Source organism: Amblyomma mixtum, chromosome 1 (assembly GCF_055824585.1).
Source record: "Amblyomma mixtum isolate Tamu chromosome 1, ASM5582458v1, whole genome shotgun sequence".
Classification (NCBI taxonomy): Eukaryota; Metazoa; Arthropoda; class Arachnida; order Ixodida; family Ixodidae; genus Amblyomma; species Amblyomma mixtum.
In genome coordinates, this window is record NC_143012.1 from 318,716,229 (window position 1) to 318,737,239 (window position 21,011).

The window sequence follows — 21,011 nt, forward strand, 5'->3', positions numbered from 1 at the left end:
CCACTAATACATCTATACAGGAAACAACGTCTTAATAAGAAGATTTGTAGTCTGTGTTATGGATAGAGTGTATACGAGACGATCACGCGTCGTGTTAAACTGCACCACCTTCTCGCGCGGTGCACTGCACATCGTCGTTGTCTTCCACTAATAATGCTGTCGGACTAATAGACACATTCTCACGCGCTGTGCATTGCACATTATCATCATCTTAAACGAATACTACTAGCGAACTAATATCGTCGTCAGACGTGCCGATGATCCAGCAAAGCAAAAAAAAGCCTACAGGGCCTCATACGTCCACCGAGCTGAGCTCAAATTTCTCATTAGGGAGAATCGTAATCGTCTTTAGAATTTATTCCTGTTATAATGAAATGTTTAGAGGCTCATAGCCGGTTTAACTATTTATAACTTAATTGAGCTCAAATTTCCCATTAAGGGGAATCGTCCTTAGATTTTTTTCCTGCTGCAATGAAATGTTTAGAGGCTCGTAGCCGGTTTTAGCATTTGCAACTTAATTGAGCGCACGTACAGTCGTGAAAAATATGAGTGGGGAACACAGTTGGAGCATTCATTTATTGATTACTCCGTAATTATTTGTGACAAGCGCAGTTTTTCTCTCTCTTTAACTAGTTTTCGTCTGCGCCTACAATATCACAATGTCGTTGTGCAATTTAGTAGAGAAATAACCAAAACATTTGCAATTTTCTGCGTGAAGTTTGTTCCCTCTCATATTTTTCACGACTGTACATTCCGGGCTACGGGTACACACCAAGCTGACCGAGTGAATCCGCAAATTTAAACCCTACGTCCACATCGCAGTTCAAATGTGGCTGCGTCGAGAAGGGTAAATGTTGGGAAAAAAATATACACATTTACAAATCTACCCTCCTGGTGTTCATGAGAAGGTGCACACACCCTTCAATAATTGCCCTTCAGTTTTCGACTGGGATGTGGCAGCAGTGATTGAACTGACGGATTTCAAAGCGGCAGTTGTGTGCGCATGTGCGGCATGGTCCGAAACGGACGTGCGCTCATTCAAGCTACAAAGAACGAAAAAGTATTGAGGTGGTCAGATACCTAGAGAATAGGCACTGAATTTACTCTAAACCAATTCACTTTCCTTGTATTGCCTCCAAAACAGATCAGAGAAGAGCCATCTTTTTGAAAAGGTTTTTATGCGAAGGAAACACGGAGCCAGATTTGGCAGACCAAGGACATTTAAATCTATAGATGATATTTTGCAAATGCTCGCAAAAGTTCTTAGGTATTATTGCAACAAAGCATAGTCTGGCTAGTGTGCTTTCTAACAATCTAACCCAAAATAAATCATATTTTGTAATGCAAGAACTAATACTACAAGCGAGAAGGATAAAAATAAAGCTAAAGCTAGAAATTCAGTAAATTCAAAATGATGCAAAATAGGGAAATAAAAGGATTATGTGCGGGCTAGTTGGTTCATGCTTTAAGAAACAGATTCACACAGCGCAGCGGAACGAGGAGAAGTAACACGAAACACAGCGAAAAATACAAGAACACGAAACAGCGCCCGTCCTGTGTTTCGTGTTCCTTCTTGTCCTCATTTCGTTGCGCTGTGTGAATCTGTTTCTTAAAGGAAACTAAACGCGACATAGTTGCTTGTAAGATCAAAGTGCTTATTTGCGGTGTGTTTTGCCCTCTTCCGCGTTTGAAACTTAAAGAATAATGACAATGCGTCGTCACCTGACTGGAAATAACTTGACGGACTATGGTTTTAGGTCGTTTGCAGACATACCTTCGGTTCACGCCGTTCAAGCTCGGAGGCAGCGCAGACATCTTCGATGGAAAGCCTTAATAAATCTCATTTTGGGTGCGTCGATGACGGAGTATTTATGGTTCACTGTGGTTGAAATTGCATGCGCGCATTCATTTGTCGCTCAAATTTAAATTAGGTTCGTGAACCCGATTTCATGACAGGAACATATGGCGTCTTTAGCTCGTGATGTAAAATAACAGTGCTCATTTATTCAACACACTCGGAGGCACTCGGAGGCACTAGAGCTCACTAATATTTGATGGAACTGTGTTCAGAAAAATACAATGAAAAGCAGTTCAGGCGCAGTTCTGAAATTCTAGGGCATACAGCCTACAAAGAAAAAGTTGAAAACACTGATTGATTTCACATGATGATGAAGTTTAGCTATATTTCGTCAGCTTTATTTTTTACAAAATATGGTGTGTTCGACATCATAAGCAGATGACAAACTAAACATAATAATACGCTGCGGTGGCTCAGTGACTTTCATGTTCGGCTGCTAATTTCGAGGTCGCTGTTTCGATCCTGGCTTCGGCATCCGTATTTCGGTGAAGGTGAAATCTAAAAAAGCTCATGCATATTGCGATGGCAACGCACGTGAAAGAACCCCAGGCGGCCTAAAACAATCCGAAGCTTTCCGATACGGCGTCTTTTAAGTCCACGTGTCGCTTTGGAATGCTAAACCCCATAATTTACAGTTTTTAAGCATAATATGGTTAGTTGAGCAAGGCCAGTTGCTTGATCTAATAAAAGCCGCCTTCATGGTGGTCGCCGTGGTTTTCATCATGATCCCTGTGATTTTCGGCGTTCTTACGAGTACATTCCTCCTACTAGATTAAAAACATCGCCGAGAGCAACTGCTTGTGCCGTTATGCTTATAGTCGAGCTGATGCAATAACACACTTCAAATCCATAGCTCTATGGTTGAATTTCGCGAACTGTCGACATTGCAAATTTTCATTTCTTTACCGCAGTAGAGCTATTCGTTGAGTACCTGGCTTCGGTGAGAATTTACCTAAAATGGACGGTTCTCATCAAGATATTTTGTGACAGAACTTGTATCGATGGACTTAGTTGCGTCCTTGCACCTAATTACGTAATATCACCGCGGGGTGACAAATAAATTAAGCAACTGGTTGAAGAACTAGACTTTAGTCATAGTTTTTCTGCACAAAACTATATCGCATTGGCGCCGGTTTTCATAAATTTTTTTACCATTAGTATAGAAACAATTTATTCTATTTACATCTATTACATCTGTTATACAGTGTGTAGTCCGACCTCGTTTTTTCTTTGTTGTTGCTCCTGCAGTGTGATTTAGATTTATTGATTTATTTATTTATCTACAGATACTTTACAGACCTCCCGGGAGGTATTGTGTAAGGGGGGAGCAATAAATATGCACAACAGTAGCTAGAAAAAACAAAAAATACGTAGGAACAAACACTGTTACGTTCTAAAAGCTAATTACAAATTATCACGACTGTACAAAATACATGCAGAAAAACATTCGATCAAAAAAATTAAAATATAAATAAGACATAATAGTAACGGGAAAAAAGAACATGAACCTTTACACAGGAAGGCAAATGGGCTTATACACAGGGTGTGACAAAAAAAGGCATGACTCGGGTAAAGAAGTAAACTTGCTAGGTGTTATCGATATAATGTTTGACCAGATGATTATGAAACTTTATGATTGTGATGATTATGATGCTTTATGCGTTGATATTTCTCATTTACTTCCCCACCAGACCCCACTTTGAAGTGCCCCTCTGACGCTGTAGGCGCGCAAGTCCAGCTTTTCCTGACATCACAATGTTTTTGAGAAAACTATGTGTAATATTTCATGATTCTGTTATGAAAACTTATTGATTGTAATGATTTATCATTCCGATGCATAGCAAAAACTTGTTCTTAAAGTTTGTCATGCGCTCCCACAGAGTATTTAAGACTGCTATAAAAACCATTGGAATGCGTTTTTTCAATAATTGACAGAAAACTAGTAGAGTCTCGATGAGAGATCTGGGGATATATTGATTGTTATGCTCCAATCTTACGATATGCGAAAATACTGCGTTGGTAAAAACTTCCCGTCGAAAAAATGCGCTTGTCGGGAATCTCTGGGTATGAAAAATAAATGCGCCAATAAATTTTCACGCATTTCAAGAACATATGCCAGAGCTTGACCAAACCTTGCTCACAGCACCTCTTCCTGTTGTTAACAAAGATTATCTATAGTTTTTCTACTCTCAATCAGACAGAACTGCAGTCATTGCTCGCTTGACTGGCAACCGGATACGCAGAGGATGCAGGAACAATGAAATACCGCTCACATAAGAATGGGTATCCGCATTTACAGTTCACCCCTGAATGGCAAACAGCAAAGCGGAACTGGAGGCTTCGCCTCTGAGCTGCCCTAAATCAGGGTCAACGGAAGGACTTATTCTCCTTGACAACGAGCGCAAATGGTCATCGCATGTACCATATGCTACGGTAAAGGTTTGATAGCGGAAGCCCAACGCTAAAACGACGAACGACCACTCGAGGATCAAGGTCAGTTTCTGGCGGATTATTGAAGAGCTATTGTGGGGCTATTCTTTTATATTACTTTATTATCGCTACGTGATGACGCGTTTTGTGTGTAATAACAGGAACGGCCTGTAAAGCCTTTCTGTACAGTAGGAAGGAGTTATTTTTTTTTTCTTTGGTGCTGGCTGTGGGCAAATTAGGGAAATGTTGAGGAAGCCAAAAAAAGCACGACACCTACAAAAGCACTGCCAACTTAGACACAACGCCACGTGCACAGGGACGAAAGCAGGCTCGGTTCTGTGAGCAAGTTTGTGAATATTTGGAGGCGTGCGCTTGCGTAATTAGTTCAGTGCAGAGTATTGTTTTATCTCAGTGCATAAACAAGGAACCGGATGTGAATTATCGACCATAAAGTGAGAGCCTCCGATGAATTCTCCTTGTGCAAGTAACGACGCTTTCCTTAACACTTTCGGTCATGCTGTCACCGTATGTGCACAGAACTTTTTTTATGTTGGCTTCAGTTACTGTTAAGATATAATGAGATGCGAGTGGCTGAAGCTTACATTTTAAATCCAAGAAGGCATGCAGAACTTTATCAAGCAAATCGTTCGAAAGGTGACAGAGAATTGTTTTTTGGACAGAGGCCTCCGCGTTTCGCAGAAGTACCTGTGTGGCTTCGAGGAGGATCTGTTTTTATTTGCCTTTCTTTGCATCCTTCAACGAATAAGCCGAATTGTTTACGTAACGACTTCTTCTGACAGAAATGGATCAAGAGAAATATGATTGTGAGTTTGAAAGCAGTGCATACTGGCAATGGGGGCCCATGAGGACCCGACAGGTGTTGAGTACTATCACGGAAGATTGTAAAGTTTCTGCGTGTGCAATCATGGCATAATTCTTGCAAAAGTCTGACAATTTGAAAACTTCCACCGACAGTATATCAGTACTGTATATCAAAAGTAACTGGAAGTATATGTGCAAGAAAGTACAAGAAACCTGTTTGACCGTGGATGACACGATCGATTCTTGATGACTTAAGGTAAAAAAAGAGTACTGGTATAAGAAATGGTTGGTTGGTTGGTTGGTTGGTTGGTTGGTTGGTTGGTTGGTTGGTTGGTTGGTTGGTTGGTTGGTTGGTTGGTTGGTTGGTTGGTTGGTTGGTTGGTTGGTTGGTTGGTTGGTTGGTTGGTTGGTTGGTTGGTTGGTTGGTTGGTTGGTTGGTTGGTTGGTTGGTTGGTTGGTTGGTTGGTTGGTTGGTTGGTTGGTTGGTTGGTTGGTTGGTTGGTTGGTTGGTTGGTTGGTTGGTTGGTTGGTTGGTTGGTTGGTTGGTTGGTTGGTTGGTTGGTTGGTTGGTTGGTTGGTTGGTTGGTTGGTTGGTTGGTTGGTTGGTTGGTTGGTTGGTTGGTTGGTTGGTTGGTTGGTTGGTTGGTTGGTTGGTTGGTTGGTTGGTTGGTTGGTTGGTTGGTTGGTTGGTTGGTTGGTTGGTTGGTTGGTTGGTTGGTTGGTTGGTTGGTTGGTTGGTTGGTTGGTTGGTTGGTTGGTTGGTTGGTTGGTTGGTTGGTTGGTTGGTTGGTTGGTTGGTTGGTTGGTTGGTTGGTTGGTTGGTTGGTTGGTTGGTTGGTTGGTTGGTTGGTTGGTTGGTTGGTTGGTTGGTTGGTTGGTTGGTTGGTTGGTTGGTTGGTTGGTTGGTTGGTTGGTTGGTTGGTTGGTTGGTTGGTTGGTTGGTTGGTTGGTTGGTTGGTTGGTTGGTTGGTTGGTTGGTTGGTTGGTTGGTTGGTTGGTTGGTTGGTTGGTTGGTTGGTTGGTTGGTTGGTTGGTTGGTTGGTTGGTTGGTTGGTTGGTTGGTTGGTTGGTTGGTTGGTTGGTTGGTTGGTTGGTTGGTTGGTTGGTTGGTTGGTTGGTTGGTTGGTTGGTTGGTTGGTTGGTTGGTTGGTTGGTTGGTTGGTTGGTTGGTTGGTTGGTTGGTTGGTTGGTTGGTTGGTTGGTTGGTTGGTTGGTTGGTTGGTTGGTTGGTTGGTTGGTTGGTTGGTTGGTTGGTTGGTTGGTTGGTTGGTTGGTTGGTTGGTTGGTTGGTTGGTTGGTTGGTTGGTTGGTTGGTTGGTTGGTTGGTTGGTTGGTTGGTTGGTTGGTTGGTTGGTTGGTTGGTTGGTTGGTTGGTTGGTTGGTTGGTTGGTTGGTTGGTTGGTTGGTTGGTTGGTTGGTTGGTTGGTTGGTTGGTTGGTTGGTTGGTTGGTTGGTTGGTTGGTTGGTTGGTTGGTTGGTTGGTTGGTTGGTTGGTTGGTTGGTTGGTTGGTTGGTTGGTTGGTTGGTTGGTTGGTTGGTTGGTTGGTTGGTTGGTTGGTTGGTTGGTTGGTTGGTTGGTTGGTTGGTTGGTTGGTTGGTTGGTTGGTTGGTTGGTTGGTTGGTTGGTTGGTTGGTTGGTTGGTTGGTTGGTTGGTTGGTTGGTTGGTTGGTTGGTTGGTTGGTTGGTTGGTTGGTTGGTTGGTTGGTTGGTTGGTTGGTTGGTTGGTTGGTTGGTTGGTTGGTTGGTTGGTTGGTTGGTTGGTTGGTTGGTTGGTTGGTTGGTTGGTTGGTTGGTTGGTTGGTTGGTTGGTTGGTTGGTTGGTTGGTTGGTTGGTTGGTTGGTTGGTTGGTTGGTTGGTTGGTTGGTTGGTTGGTTGGTTGGTTGGTTGGTTGGTTGGTTGGTTGGTTGGTTGGTTGGTTGGTTGGTTGGTTGGTTGGTTGGTTGGTTGGTTGGTTGGTTGGTTGGTTGGTTGGTTGGTTGGTTGGTTGGTTGGTTGGTTGGTTGGTTGGTTGGTTGGTTGGTTGGTTGGTTGGTTGGTTGGTTGGTTGGTTGGTTGGTTGGTTGGTTGGTTGGTTGGTTGGTTGGTTGGTTGGTTGGTTGGTTGGTTGGTTGGTTGGTTGGTTGGTTGGTTGGTTGGTTGGTTGGTTGGTTGGTTGGTTGGTTGGTTGGTTGGTTGGTTGGTTGGTTGGTTGGTTGGTTGGTTGGTTGGTTGGTTGGTTGGTTGGTTGGTTGGTTGGTTGGTTGGTTGGTTGGTTGGTTGGTTGGTTGGTTGGTTGGTTGGTTGGTTGGTTGGTTGGTTGGTTGGTTGGTTGGTTGGTTGGTTGGTTGGTTGGTTGGTTGGTTGGTTGGTTGGTTGGTTGGTTGGTTGGTTGGTTGGTTGGTTGGTTGGTTGGTTGGTTGGTTGGTTGGTTGGTTGGTTGGTTGGTTGGTTGGTTGGTTGGTTGGTTGGTTGGTTGGTTGGTTGGTTGGTTGGTTGGTTGGTTGGTTGGTTGGTTGGTTGGTTGGTTGGTTGGTTGGTTGGTTGGTTGGTTGGTTGGTTGGTTGGTTGGTTGGTTGGTTGGTTGGTTGGTTGGTTGGTTGGTTGGTTGGTTGGTTGGTTGGTTGGTTGGTTGGTTGGTTGGTTGGTTGGTTGGTTGGTTGGTTGGTTGGTTGGTTGGTTGGTTGGTTGGTTGGTTGGTTGGTTGGTTGGTTGGTTGGTTGGTTGGTTGGTTGGTTGGTTGGTTGGTTGGTTGGTTGGTTGGTTGGTTGGTTGGTTGGTTGGTTGGTTGGTTGGTTGGTTGGTTGGTTGGTTGGTTGGTTGGTTGGTTGGTTGGTTGGTTGGTTGGTTGGTTGGTTGGTTGGTTGGTTGGTTGGTTGGTTGGTTGGTTGGTTGGTTGGTTGGTTGGTTGGTTGGTTGGTTGGTTGGTTGGTTGGTTGGTTGGTTGGTTGGTTGGTTGGTTGGTTGGTTGGTTGGTTGGTTGGTTGGTTGGTTGGTTGGTTGGTTGGTTGGTTGGTTGGTTGGTTGGTTGGTTGGTTGGTTGGTTGGTTGGTTGGTTGGTTGGTTGGTTGGTTGGTTGGTTGGTTGGTTGGTTGGTTGGTTGGTTGGTTGGTTGGTTGGTTGGTTGGTTGGTTGGTTGGTTGGTTGGTTGGTTGGTTGGTTGGTTGGTTGGTTGGTTGGTTGGTTGGTTGGTTGGTTGGTTGGTTGGTTGGTTGGTTGGTTGGTTGGTTGGTTGGTTGGTTGGTTGGTTGGTTGGTTGGTTGGTTGGTTGGTTGGTTGGTTGGTTGGTTGGTTTATGGGGTTTAACGTCCCAAAGCGACTCAGGCTATGAGAGACGCCGTAGTGGAGGGCTCAAGAAATGAAAACGGAATAAAACTAATCACTACTACCTGACCCAATTTACGCTCCTTAGGAATAGCACAGTATACATATGGAGGAAAAGAAAAAATGAATATTGTTTTTTTCTCATCTAGTTAGAAAACGGCAATAGAGCAAAAATGTGGAATGTTGTAAATGATGCTGCCTGCTTTCGCTCAAAGTAGCACGTGCAACCTGATGTGATTGATCAGAACGTAGTGGACACTTTTAATAAGTATTTTGTATGTATAGGCCTTCTTTAGCGCAGCAGCTCACCTCCACACCTGACCTTGGTAGTTTGGTCTGCCTAGTTATAAATAGTTTTGTAATGAGTGACCTTGAGTTAAACGAAATTGCACGAGTAGTTTGTACACTTCAAGGCAGCAAAAATATTTAAGGACAGCACTGACATATTAGCAGTCCACCTATTAAACCTGTATATGCACTCTCGAGAGAGCTCAACGTATCCTGTGAACTTAAGTCGTACCAATCTATAAAGAAGCAGAATGGTCCGATCCAAGTAATTATAGGCCGATTTCAGTCCTTAGTATTACCAAAACAGTTTTTGAAAAAATACTGTGCATACAAATAAAGAAGTTCATCACCAAGTACAATATTATATGCCCTCGTCAGCATGGGATTGCACAGAATAGATCAACAGGATCCGCCGTTCTTGTGCTAACGCAAACTATAAACAGAGCCCTAGCTCCACGACAACAAGATTGCTATAGTTGTGTACTTAGACGCAAAAAAAAGCATTTGATATGGTTAATCATAAAATTCTTGTAGGTAAACTCGTTTAAGTATGGGTTTAGAGCGAAAATGTCAGAATTTTTCAATAGTTATCTCTAATACCGCATACAGCATGTGGTGATGAATAACGTTATCTCTGAGGCGCAAGCCGTGTTAAATGGGGTCCCGCAGGGATTCATTTAAGGGCCAATTTTGTTCTCGTTATACGTGAATGATTTTCCAACCATATTAAAATATTCCCAAGCATTAATGTATGCCGATGACACAGCTTTAGTATTTATAGAGGACACAGTAAACGAACTTAGCAATAAAATAATTGAAGAATTGAATTTTTATTGACTGGTTCGCTAACAATAATCTCTCCGTCAACATTAAAAAAACTAAGTACACTGTATTTAATTCAAGGGGAAAAAGTTGAACTACAAGGATGTTTCGTTGTATTTAAATAGTGTGACGCTGCGAAGAGTAAATAATTTCAAATATCTTGGTGTACACTTTGACTCTGACATGCACTCAGAGTCACAGTGTAAAAGGAGTAAAACAGGTTTCCGCACAGTTAGCTTATGGTTGGCATATTTTATTGCAAGCGGGAGAATGTTTCGACTTTGCAATCCTTCGCATACTCTACACTACTCTTATACGGAGTCAAATATTCTATTGCATATATTCCTGGGGTAACACGTATCCTACATATCTCGAACCTGTGATCCGATCACAGAAGAGAGCGTCAAAAATTACTCATTAAAAAATTGTCTGGCTCTAGCAAACCGCTCTTTAGGGCAACCCATATTCTGGCTTTTCACTCAATATACAATTTATAGCTAGCGAAGACAATTCACCAAATCTTACAAATCAATGACACAATTCCCAATAGTATGTTAGCAATAAAGTTCAGTTGAGTTTTGATTTAGAATAGTGTACCTGATGATATTAAACTGAAAACAAACTTGGCGCAATCTTTTAAAATGTTTCGGATGAATATAGGAAGTTATGGTGTATTGTTTTCTTTTTTTTTTTGTGAGGATGTGTGTATGTGTACGCTTACTTTTGTTTATCCTGAAACTGGTGAGAATCTCGCGTTTATTTGATGAACGCAATGTGTCGTCGTTGCGTGCCGCGTTTATAATATACAGTATTGTGATGGGCCCGAAACTAGCCTCTGGCTATGGGTCCTAGAGCATTATGCGTATTGTACGCTTGTAAATTGATATTGTTTTGCAAATAAAAAAAAGAAATAAACTACTTGGTTTGCTTCTCAGCTCTGTAGTGGAGCCCTTACAGCATCCCTAAATAGCAGAAAACCTGAAAAAGTGGGCGAGGGTCAAGGGTTCGTGATCCTTACTTTAGATATGTTTGTAGTTTAAGGGGTGTAATAAGTGTTCCGCGATGCGGCTGTGAAACTAACCAAGTTACTTGGTTACCTTTTGTAGAAGACGATACCTGACACGCTTACCTTTTGTAATGTGTTCGCGCAGCTACTAACACCGTTTTAAATAGGTGATAAGCACGCTACATGGGGGGTTCTGTTTCAATGTCTGCTTCAGTTTAGCATAAGCCTCCTTTTCTACACATTTTTTCCGCACCTCGGCATACTTTCAATTACTAAAATATGCGATGACGCCATCTCAGATCTCAGCTTATGTTGTTCGCAGAAGCATCATTTAAACCGAATTCCTTCGAAAGTGGGCCATTTTTCACCACCCATCACATCCAATGCTGCAATGCCTTCTACCGAGTTTGCCCCATTTATTAGCAGTATTCCCGAGGTATACATAGCCAATTCCTGCACTCTGAACTTTTCTCTTCTGCTTCTGCCTGTGGTGCAAACAAAACACCTTCTTTTGGTCTCGGCTGTAGACGCGTTTCTTGCAAATCAAGTGCTCAACAACTAACGCGTTGCTCCTATCACCCTCGGCAACAGCAGCGCACTTGTGCTGAGGCCAGGGATCACGTACCAAGCTTCACCGTCACGTCAGCCATCATCTTGATGGTTGGTTCTATGTCCTGCGTCTTGTTCTGCGCAGTGATCCACGAAGTTAGTTCTGTAAAAGTCGCCACGTCTCTTCTGTTTTCCGCGTTTCAGGTACTGCTCCTTCTTCCGCTATCTACATTTTCTCCTCCTCTTACGAGCGGCTTCATCAGCTCCTTTGGGGAGCCTGTCTTTTGTTCTCATCCTCTGTTCTCCCACGCAGCGCATCCTTTTCCTTTGCCACTCGCCGTCGTATACCACGGTCCGTGCTGAGCGCATTGGGTTATAGGGACGTCTTGGCGACCGGGATGTTTGTTTGCTGACCCTGGATTTTCCTCGAGGGTGCTTCGTAATTGATACTAACGGCTGCGCAGTCCACACACCTCGAGGGAATTCTCCAAGACGCGTGCTATTATTTCGCGATTGAGACACGGGGCTTGCTACCGGACATTTGTTTCCGGCAAAATAAGGGGATACGGGGATACAGGCAAAAGAAGTTGGGGAAGCTGCGAGAGTGTCTTGGGTTCTGGCGTATACAGCCGCTGCCTGCGAGGTGGCGAGCTTTCCGTTGTGGATCTTGTTGAGGACCTCGAATGTGTAGAGTGCAGTGTGTTCCTGTGTTGTGAGTGGGAGTGACAAAGTGTTTTTTTGTTTGTATAAAAGGGACATGAGATGGATTAACGCAAAAGCAAGATATATGTAATTACTCGATGGCTGCAAACAAATAAATGAGATTAACCTTCTGTGCTTTCCGCTTAAATGATTTCTGGTATAACAACGCAGCAAAGATGGGAGGAGCCAGTAACTCTAAATAAGAAATCAAGACATCCGAAAAAATCTCAGTCGCACAAACCTGAAAATGGCAGCCCGCACCCGTCTACGTTTGCACTCCTGAAATGTACTTCGCTGTATGGCGGCATTGGTGATAATAAAACGCCTCCTGACCCCACTGTTTTGTTGGCTGTGGACTATGTCTGAGGCAACAGTTTACTGGTTAGCAGAAAATGTTTCCCCAAATAGTGTACGAGCAACAAGAGTTGGTGTGACAGGGTAACTTGTCAAGAGCCTAGCGTGGTCTTGAATTTTTGGAGGAGACCTGCTGCGCGAAAACGACGGCGGAGGTCTGGGCAATCGGAAAGCCTGAACAAAAGCTTGATACAAAATCAAGTGCCACTTTACAAACAACGCAGCACGAGTTCTACTAAAGTGCCAACAAAACAAAAAAAAAAATACTCGTCCGCTACGTGTCCCCAACCTCCACTATTCAACCACTACTCGGAATTGTTACCCGTGTTCTTGCATAAAATGAGTGTTGACTGAAAAGTAGAAGGGGGTAAAAAATCTCCGAAGGCATCTTCTCATCTCCTTTTCTCTGTGTGAGAAAGTCAGCGCACAACCACGGTGTACTAAAGCGTCTTGACGGTTATTTTTTCCGAGCCTCTTTTTCTTGCGCACAATAGCGTTATTTTTATCCTCACACCATAATCTCCCGAAGCAGTCGACTTATCACACTCTTTGTCCAGCAGTGCAATGTATTTTGTTTCCAAAGGCACTAATTACGGGAACACTTCTTTGGTAGTGTATTGCTCTAATCCATGGATGATACTGTAGATGTGTGACAACTTCTTTGCTCGCAAACCGTCCTGTCTCATTTGGCCTGAGCGAATGCGTGCGGAGCCTAGAAATACAGAAAGCGAAAATGATATGAGTAACGCATTAAATTTGAATAATCAAGCTTTTAAACAGTTGCAAGCTCAAAATACTGGTTTCTAAAGGTTTGCTCTTAAGTTAACGGTCGGCCACGTAATTTTTTCCGAACAATAGGCCGGTATTTATCCCCATGTCACGTCCGTGACAGCTACCGGGCTCATGAAGGCCCGAGTATATATTTCGTATTCTGTGGTTCAATTTGTTTTTACCTGCATCAATTGAAAACACAGTGTTCGCACTATTTAAGCCTTTCGGGATGTGCAAATGTTTTGACCAGTTCCTTTCATCGGGGTGCCTTTTGCCCGCAAGAACAAATAGCCATTTTTAACGATTCTGTTAGTTTCCATGCCTTGGTAGTTTACCTGCTGCGTAAGCGAGCTTCCAACCTCATGGCTCAATACGGTAGCATATATAGATCACACATGCCTCGGACACTAGAGGGTGATTTCTTTTCTTTTCTCTTTTTTTGCCACCTTCTTGAGCCATGTCTACTCCTATTAAGCAATACACCAAGGACTGAAAGGCAAGTTATCTGGTTGAAGTGATGAAAAGATTTTACGATTATCTCGATCTTCGGTATGAAAAAGTGTAAACTTGCGTAGCTGATGGTGTTTTTCCGCAAGAGAGAGGTATGAAATTTCTCAGAGGCATCGATATGTTGTCATACAACTTGAGACCACCTGCTTCTCAGCATACTGGATAATATTGAGCTTTTAAGCCACTAATCGGAGACCAGCAGCGAGGTTATTCTTGATTGTAAGCTCAAAAAATTATAACCAACTTCAAGCAGCAACTGCTGAGTCTTTTCAAAGTGTATGAAGAACCTTGCTGTTTAGTTAAATTTTGCTGAAAAAAATTTAAGGTATACTTCTAACTTTGCGCCCTTACCTCGGAAGTGACCTCGGTAGCTTGAAACCACTGAGCCTTTTTGCGCTTTTGCAGTAAAAAAAAGACTAGGCTAGTGGCTTATTATTGATGCAGCCAATCAAACTCTTCGTACGCCTCAAGCAGTCTTCGGCTTTGAAGGGCTCCCAGGCACTCTTCCACTTCTTGGGGGCGTTATGCTTTCGCGGGGTGTTGTGACAGCGACAAATCTTTTCCCTCTCCGTAATTCATGCCCTTCATCTTTATATTGTCCCTGCTTCATTTTTTCTATCAGTGTATTCTCTCGTTCCTCCAGTGCTGGGTATCCCACCAGATGGTCCGCATCTAGTTAGTTTCTCCGTCTTTCTTCTTCCCTCTTTCCACTTCAGTGGAACAAGTTGGCTTTTGGGCCACGTGAAAGTACTGGGTCGCTACGTAAAACAGAAAAGTAGTGTACTGGGTTCAGAAAAGCAAAACAAAAAAATCTCTAGCTCTCTTTCCTCTTCTTTTACTATTTCTGTGCTTGAATTCTACGGCAAAAAATGCTCCCCTCGCTGAACATTTGAAAGCTTGTAAAGCAAGCTTAAAAGCAATGCATTTTTTCCGCGTGGCTTCGGTGTATTTCGGAAAACCTAATTCAGCTTTAAGTCAGCAAGACTCTAATGTGTTGTTTCATACAGCAAAACTAGAAAGACGATGTTTAGCGACTGCTCCAGTTCTGCAGCTGTCTTCAGGGCCACGCAGCGAGGTGCCTAAAAGCCTGTTTGGCAGCGCGTAAGATTGGGCGACATTCGAGTGTACTGGTCCTAAACAAGGTGACCGTTCCCACTGGCAGTTGAGGTGGGAACAGGGAATATGCCTTGGAACATTCTTCGGAAAATACAAGCAAACTCTTAAGTATGGGAAGGGGAACGTTCCTGCATGCTTCACCCTGAATTACGGGAACTGATCGCATGGCTGAGTTCCATTTTCTCTTGCAGCAAAAGCAGGGACACCTTGCACCTTACCGAACACAGGTGCATTCCACACGCAGTGAGCAATAGCGCAAGCAGTTCTCGCAAAATGAAAATGCTTTATTTCGTGTGCGTTGGAACCGCCAAGCAGAAGCCCAAGATTATGAGCACGTGAGTCCGCTGCTGCCATTTTTTGCGCCGAGTATATCAAGATGACTTCCCAATGATAATGCGCTGTTTATATGCACGGTCCTCGCGCTATTAGAGTTAGTTTCCAGCACGTCGAAAAACATTTATTGTTTTCATGGCGTTTCGCTATGGCGGGTCGAGTTCTTCGCGAGGACATTTATCGGTGAGAGCATTTTACTTCAGTGAGTGTCTCAAGCCAGCACAGTTCGGGCTACAACGTCGTTCATTCCACTGCTGACCACTTATAACAGATCTATATGCACCTGCATTGCTTCAAAGGTTTCAAAGTGTTACTTTGTAGATGAAAGTCCTTTTCGTACCCTGTGGCAGGCCTGACCGAAATTAATGCTCACGCTTGGTGAGGACTATGGCGAGACGGGGGTGCAAGTCGTGTTGTGTTAAATGAAATCATCGCTATTTGGTGTCTTCTTTCCTCTACAAGCCGGAGGGAAAAAAATACTAAAGGCAGGAACAAAAAGCTACTGCCATGGTAGCTTGACGAGACTCATGTTCCTTCTCTTGGCTTACGGGGTGAACAGATAAACATGGAACGCTACATTCTCCACTTGGCAATACGTACACAATACAGAGTATATAATTATTATAAAAGCAAAAACGTAAACATAACAAATGTAAGTTATGCACCTGTAGATACGCATTCTACTGTTGTGCATAACAAAAATAAACACTTGTTGCCTGACACGTACGAATATAAACAAAAGTACAATGCTGTTTTTAACCATACACGCACAGAGCGCAATTCGCACATTGACTTACAATTGCATAGATTTGTAGCATCCGTCAACAAAATAAAATGAGTACAGAGCGTTACAGTACAGGGATGAGGACATCCTCATCTTTGCTCGCGTTTAATATCTGCGATGTTAAATGAAGCGCGAAGGGAGACATCGTGTACAGAATACGAGATTCCAGTGGCTCTAGTTCCTCAGAGTAGCCACCATAAGCAGAGAATTATAATCGATAACTCCCATTCTTCACGCCTCCCCTGCGTCCGCGGCAGAAGCGGCGAGTTGACGCCATTCATTTTAAGCAGAGGTGACAAGGCGTCGATACGGTTCTGGGGCAGAAAAAGCTGGCAGCGCTAGCGATGTCATCGCCACCATTTATCAACGCTTTGAAGGCGTGCTGATCAGTATTGAGCCATGTTAGGAGAACGCGTGTAGCTGTGCGTGTCGTGCATTGTGGCAATAGCTTTCTTTTTTTTTTGTCGAAATATTTTTCTCTGGACCGGAAGTTCTTTGCCTCTACCTGAAAACGGCGAAATGATTTTAGAACAGTTTTTTTTTTTTTTTTACGTTCCGTATCTCTTTATTTGGTGGCGCCCGAAAAGGACAGAGAGAATTTAACGGGTATGCACTACGCAGGCAGAGCAGCATCGTTTCGTTTCTCATATAAACAGTACTTACTTTCTTTTCTTCAAAAAGCTGCGTATCATTGCCTCACACTGTTCAGGTATCACCTTTGAAAACACTTTTTCGGCATTTGCTTGTTTTTGTATAAATGACCCCGTGTAATGCGCAGTAGAAAAACGTTACTTCTATTCGGTCAGTGGATAGAAAATTCGGCAAGAGTGCCCGCATATATCTATTTTAACACAACTCTTCATAAGCAATAATGACGTGAAGATAGCCAACGCTAACATTTTTGTTTCTCAGAGTTTTTAGAAGCGAAATTATAAGGAATGCAAGAGGTTGCGCCAGAAGCATCCATCAACGAATGGAGGATAATCTTATTCTTTCTATTATGAATAGCATATTATAAAAAGCTTCCAGTGCAATAATTTACGTTGAAATGCTTCATGGCTTGCTCTCATATTTCGATGACCGTCTTTCAGGAACCTTGCGCCGAGAATAAAAACGGATTTGACGTACTTTATTGAGTTTTATTTTCTCGTGATTCTATACAGCAGAAACACCACAGTTGCAACGCTAATGTCAATAAAGTGTTGTGGTTCCCATCACCCGTGGGCTTATTTATTAGGTAAGCCAGTAGTAACTTCATTCCATCAAAAAGGTTTGGCGTTGCCATTTTATTCACATGAGCCTGCAGCAGTGAGAATATTCGATTACTCTTACCAGTAGGCTTTTGCCAGCCCATAATAGCTCGCGCGTGGAAAACACCCATTCTTGTCGCTTCTTACTCACAGCTGACAGAGACCTTACCTTGGCCAGTCTTTCTTTTGCTCAAAGGACAATACTTCAATGAACGTCACTAAAAGCATATTTTCGCAGAATCAAAATTTTGCAAAATCCGCCGCCGAAACCCTATCGTATCCAATGTAAATGTTTTTGAGTTGAACGAATTCAAGCACAGTGCAACTTTCTGCTGGGTGAATATTTTTAGGAACATTAACGCGCCACTTCTGTGATGGAGAGCATAATTTTTGCAGGTATGCCGCAGTTTTCGTTTGCAAGCCTCTGGGCACAAGAATTCTGAAGTTGTGCAGTTGTGTGCCATTCAATTGACCCAGAAATTTCATACTGGCTTTCATTAACTGCGGCTACACGGTTGTCTTGCAGATTCAGTAGTAGCCGATCGTATTGCCTGACATGTATTCACCGCTTTCAGCCTCAGTGAGTCGCGAAAATAGCTGTTTTTGATGAAAAGTGGCCCCTCCCATGCCCCTACAATTAACCCTGCTCTTTCCCAGCTGCGGCCACCGTATCCCCGCAAACTTCTTAATCTCATCCGCCCACCTAACTTTCTGCCGCCCCCTGCTACTCTTGCCTTCTCTTGGAATCCACTCGGTTACCCTTAAGGGACCAGCAATAATCTTGCCTCCGCATTACATGGCCCGCCCAAGCCTATTTCTTCCTCCTTATTTCGACTAGAATGTCATTAACCCGCGCTTGTTCTCTCACCTACTCGACCCGTTTGCGGTCTCAACGTTACAGCTATCATTTTTCTTTCCATAGCTCGCTGCATTCTCCTTAACTTAAGCTGAACCCTTTTCGCTGACGTCCACGTTTCTGCCCGATAGGCGAGTACCGTTAAGATATGCTTTTCTCTTGAGGGATAATGGTAACGTGAGGCCAAATTTTCGACGACCACTTTGAAGCCCAGTTGCTTCTACTTTAAAGTAAATTATGAAATTTGAAACGCTTGTGGGGAGAGGCTGCAATTAATGTAGTTTACACGCATGAAAATTAGGTAGTAATTTAAAAGGAACTGCATGAGGTTTTAAAATTATAGTAATGCGCATTTCATTTTATCAGCAGTAATTTGTAATGTAACAGACTTACATTTGCGTGATTGTTTGAAGTAATTTGAAGTAAGTTTTTGGAAGTTTTCCAATATAACTTCCTTTCAAAAGTAATTTTGCTATGCAGGCGTTTTTCACACCCCATCGCCACGTCTCCCAGTCGAGCAGCGACTCATAATTTCTGTTCTCCCTCATCCCGGACTGAGTGAAGGGGCTTGGCGCTCAGCGGAGAACCCGGCATAGTTGGTGTCGTCCCCGGTATGTGCGGCCGGATTGGTCGAGAGGGTCCCAAAGTCAAACGTGGAGCTGTGGAATGAAAAATGATTAAAACATTACCAAATTGATGATCACAGTGTAGAAACATGACTCAATGCCATTTGTATGGGCAAGTATCGGCCGTTTACAGACAGCAGTTCGCTCTTTGCACAGCTGGTGGCACCACTAGGACGGCCACGATTTTCAACAGGATCGGCGCGCAGTGCGATCTGCTGCTTCTCAGCCTGAGTACGGATGTCAGGTTACTCTCGAACACGTAGGCTGTGGAACGGATGTCATGGGTACTGTTTAACTGATGTGTGAAACTAATGTCTCTGTAGTCTACGGACGAAAAAATGGACTATGCTTATTGCATATGTGGCACTTCTTTGCAAAAGCTGCCATTTTTCGGGGAGCTGTTTTGCCAGTATGCTGATTTCTGGGACTGCAAAAAGAAAAAAGTTAATGCGTTGCGCTATTTTAGACCTTTGCAATAAACGATTCATGGGCGCTGGTATAGTGTTCACTGCACTGTAGCAACAGGCGTTTTGGCAATTCCCTCGCCCTATGCAATGGTCAACAGAAGTACGCTAATGCACGGGACAGTGATGAAATTTATCATGACAGGATTCTGTATATATCAGCTCATTCCGGCAGGCTACACCTGCAGGTGCTGAATTCCGGAGCAGTTCTCAGTCTTACTTTGCAACAGAGCATGGCTGAACGTCGTTGAGCTTCCGAAGCGGCCTTGGAGCAATGTACACAGTTTTTTTTTGGAAGCCGGGACGCTAACGCAGGATAAAGTAGAATATAGGTAAATTCAATAGAAGGAACGCCGACCAAAAGGTTGTTGTTTAATATGAAGACGAAGACGTTTCGGCTTCCATACGGAAGCCTTGATCACTGGGCGGAAAGCCCAAAGCACATCGCTTAAGTGCGCTGCAGTAATCGCCGCAAGCATCTTGCGTACGTAGGCGGGAGATTGCCTGCGTTGTGGTTAAGGTTTTTTTCTGTTGTTCACTTTATTTCAAGCTTCTCTGCCAGAATGGATCTGCTCCCGCCTTGTATGATCTCCCGAAGATCCATAAGCCTAATGTCCCGACGCGACCGATAGTTGACTTTACACGGTCGCCCTTATGTCGCTTGTCGGGCTACTTGCACAAGGTTTTGGCGCCACTCGTTGGAAAGAGCTCGACTTTCATACGTGACTCTTTCAATTTCATTGAAAAAGTACGTGACAACATGGTGGAGGACGACGACGTCATGGTGTCCTTTGATGTAAAGTCGCTGTTCACCAGCATACCCGTGGATCTGGCTGTGGATGTGTGCCGTTCAGCGCTGCAGAATGACGACGGATTGTGTGAAAGAACCCCTATCGAAGCATCGGATCTCCTGAAGCTGTTGCAGTTCTGCCTTGAGAACACCTACTTTGTTTTCCGGGATGCAGTCTACAAACAAGTTCATGGCACCGCTATGGGCGCATCTATATCGGTGACAACCGCAAATCTTACCATGGAAGCAATAGAAGCCCGTGCACTGGCTACCTTCGAACCGCACCCAAAAGTTTTTGTGCGTTACGTAGATGACTGTTTCTGCATTATTAAAAAGGATGCGTTAGGTGCCTTCACAGATCACATCAATAGCATGGAAGACTTCATTCCATTCACGGTTGAGGAGGAGGCTGCTTGCCGTCTTCCTTTTCTGGTAGTATTAGTTGAACGCCGTAACCACCGCCTTTCTTTCAAAGTTTATAGAAGGACACCCACACAGGCCGGTGTCTTCATTTTAATTCCGTGCACCCGGTTTGCCACAAACGCTCCGTCGTGGCTTCCCTCGTCCGATGTGCCAAAAACATCTGCCCAAGAGCAGAAGATCGGGCTGCTGACCTACGCCAAGTGCGCCGAGAACTGAGTGAATGCGGCTACCCGAAGCACTTCGTAGATTCCGTTGTTCAACGTTCATCACGCCCGTCAGAACCAGTTGGTCCCCCGTGCCGAGCCCGAGAGCCGCTATCCCATATGTACCGGGCGTGGGCGAGTCTTTGGCTAGCGTTTTACGCACTTACGGCGTGCACGTCGCTCACGTTCCGGCGTGCAAGCTGAGGCACGAGCTGGTGTCTGTCAAAGACAAGATAAAGAAAGAGAAGTTTCCTGGCGTCATCTACAAGATTCCCTGCGCAGATTGCGACTAGTGCTATATCGGCGAGAGCAGGAATTTTGAAAGACGATTGAGGCACCACAAGAACGACGTCAGGAACAAGAGGATTGCTTCTAATGCACTTGCGGAACACGTGGAAGCCGCGACGCACAGAATAGCCTGGGAAGAAGCTTCAGTCATCGCAACAGACAAGAATTGGCTGTCACGTCGATATCTGGAATCCCTAATAATTCAAACAACAGAAGAAACCCCTAGCCACAACGCAGGCAATCTCCCGCCTACGTACGCAAGATGCTTGGGGCGATTACTGCAGCGCACTTAAGCGATGTGCCTTGGGCTTTCCGCCCAGTGATCAAGGCTTCCGTATGGAAGCCGAAACGTCTGCGTCTTCATATTAAACAACAGCCTTTTGGTCACCGTTCCTTCTATTGAATTCATGAATCTTCTCCCCGACCAGACGAGTTTTCGACGAACGTTAGATTTCAGAATATAG

At 44.0% G+C, this 21,011-nt stretch overlaps 2 protein-coding genes across 10 annotated transcripts in view; both read left to right on the forward strand.

Annotated features, from left to right (window-relative positions):
• LOC149372623 (uncharacterized) overlaps positions 1 to 21,011 on the forward strand; it is a 517,038-nt gene that overhangs the window by 206,367 nt on the left and 289,660 nt on the right. The gene's annotated exons all lie outside the window — the stretch shown is intronic.
• On the forward strand, positions 19,604 to 20,272 carry LOC149372626 (uncharacterized). The gene has a single exon (XM_089582281.1). The coding sequence runs from the start codon at positions 19,604 to 19,606 to the stop codon at positions 20,270 to 20,272; it is 669 nt and encodes a 222-aa protein (XP_089438407.1).